Source organism: Peromyscus californicus, unplaced genomic scaffold, assembly GCF_007827085.1.
Source record: "Peromyscus californicus insignis strain IS unplaced genomic scaffold, ASM782708v3 Scaffold_11__1_contigs__length_118956290, whole genome shotgun sequence".
In the NCBI taxonomy this organism is placed as follows: domain Eukaryota; kingdom Metazoa; phylum Chordata; class Mammalia; order Rodentia; family Cricetidae; genus Peromyscus; species Peromyscus californicus.
This window is the reverse complement of record NW_026294402.1, coordinates 15,617,578-15,619,477: the sequence shown is the minus strand read 5'-3', so window position 1 is coordinate 15,619,477 and position 1,900 is coordinate 15,617,578. Positions and strand designations below refer to the sequence as shown.

General features: G+C 36.5%; 1 protein-coding gene across 1 annotated transcript; it reads right to left on the bottom strand.

The window, feature by feature from the left end:
- Window positions 1–410: 410 nt before the first annotated feature.
- Window positions 411–1,361, bottom strand: LOC128103144 (olfactory receptor 7D4-like). The gene has a single exon (XM_052727232.1). It carries the CDS (start codon window positions 1,341–1,343, stop codon window positions 411–413), a length of 933 nt encoding a protein of 310 aa, XP_052583192.1. The 5' UTR covers window positions 1,344–1,361.
- Window positions 1,362–1,900: the final 539 nt, after the last annotated feature.

Here is a 1,900-nt window from a genome sequence, read left to right as displayed (position 1 = left end):
TAGGAAATATATATATATATATTATATATATATGTGTGTGTGTGTGTGTGTGTGTGTGTAACAACAATTAATGGGAAAGAGTCTTTAAAACTGAAAGAGAACAAGAAGGAATATATAGGAAAGTTTGGACGAAACGTAAAGAATGTGGAAATGTTTTAAGTATATTTGAATCTCAGAAACAAGGAAACTCAATAAAATTGACAAAAATGCAAATATTTATGTCTTACTATTTCATGAGAAATGTCTATAGGAGTGACATAAGGGGATTATATATAAACATACACAAACTGATCACTCTCTTTGAACTGAAAATCACATAGGCAACATTTCATAGATGAGTATGATATTGAAATTTATAGCATTTATCTAAGTAGCTATAATATACCCTTAGTTATTTGGCCATTGATCCATCAAGGAGAGCCTGCTTTGATTAGTCTTCCTAGAGCCCCCTTCACATCCTTGTTTCTCAGACTGTAGATGAAGGGGTTGAGCATGGGGGTGACCACAGTGTACATCACTGAGGCTACAGTGCTACCATGGGAAGAGTGGGTCACAGCAGAACTGAGGTAAACACCAAGGGTTGTTCCATAGAACAAGCAGACCACACAGAGGTGAGATCCACAGGTGGAAAAGGCTTTAAATTTGCTTGCAATGGAGGACATTTTCAACAAAGAGGAGACAATCTGAAAGTAAGAAAAGAGGATGCCAGAGGCTGGAAACACACCTAGTAAGCCAGTAGCCACATACACAGTGATATTATTGATGAAAGTATCAGAGCTGGCTACCTTAAGGATCTGAGTTATCTCACAGAAGAAATGAGGTATTTCAGTGATTCTGGAGAAGGTTAATCGCTTTATTAGTAGAACATGAACCAGGGAGACTGCTAAAACTATTATCCATGAAATCAGAACTAGGAGGCTGATGAATTGAGAGTTCATAATGGTTGTGTAATTCAGGGGGTGACAAATGGCCACAAAGCGGTCAAATGCCATTATACTTATAAGGAGGTTATCCATTCCAGCAAAAACCATAAAGAAATATGCCTGAATGAGACACTGTAAATAAGAGATGTCTTTGCTCTGTGCCTGAATGTTCACCAGCATCTTTGGGACAGTAGTAGAGGTAAAACAGATATCCACAAAAGACAGGTTGGAGAGGAAGAAATACATGGGGGTGTGGAGGTGAGAATCAGAGCTGGCAGCCAGGATGATGAGCAGGTTCCCAAGCACTGTGACCAGATACATGGATAAGAACATTCCAAAGAGGGGGAGCTGCACTTGTGGATCATCAGAGAGCCCAAGCAGGAGGAATTGTAGTACTTCTGTGTGGTTTTCTCCTTCCATGCCAGAGGCTTCTTTCCTTTATAAAGAAGCAAAAGTTCAGCAAACATCCAGGTGGACCCCAGGAAGAAATCAGTTCATACTTCTACAGATGTTTTTAACTCCTGTGGTTCCCTTCCACTCACTTTTTCCAAGACTTAATTCATTTAATTATTAAATGCTCATAATAATCTTTTTTTAAATGTAGGAGAAATCTCTTTTGGTTTTTCATTGAAAAACCTTTATGAATTCCTTCTTAACTTGTGTCCATAAGCTTGTTTACTTTTTATTATAATTATTGTATAACATTAAAATATATTTCATTAATATTTTTAAAATACCCATACTTCCTCAGTTTTAATAGGTCTAAAATAGTAATAAAATATGAATTTATTCATATTCCTGTGGTTCTCAATCTTCCTAATGCTATGACCCTTTAATACAGTTCTTTATATTGTGATGACCTCCAACCATAAAATTACTTCATTGCTAAATCATAAATATAATTTTGCTACTGATATGAATTTTAATGTACATATCTGATATGCAGACTATCTGATATGGAACCCCCAAAGGGGTCA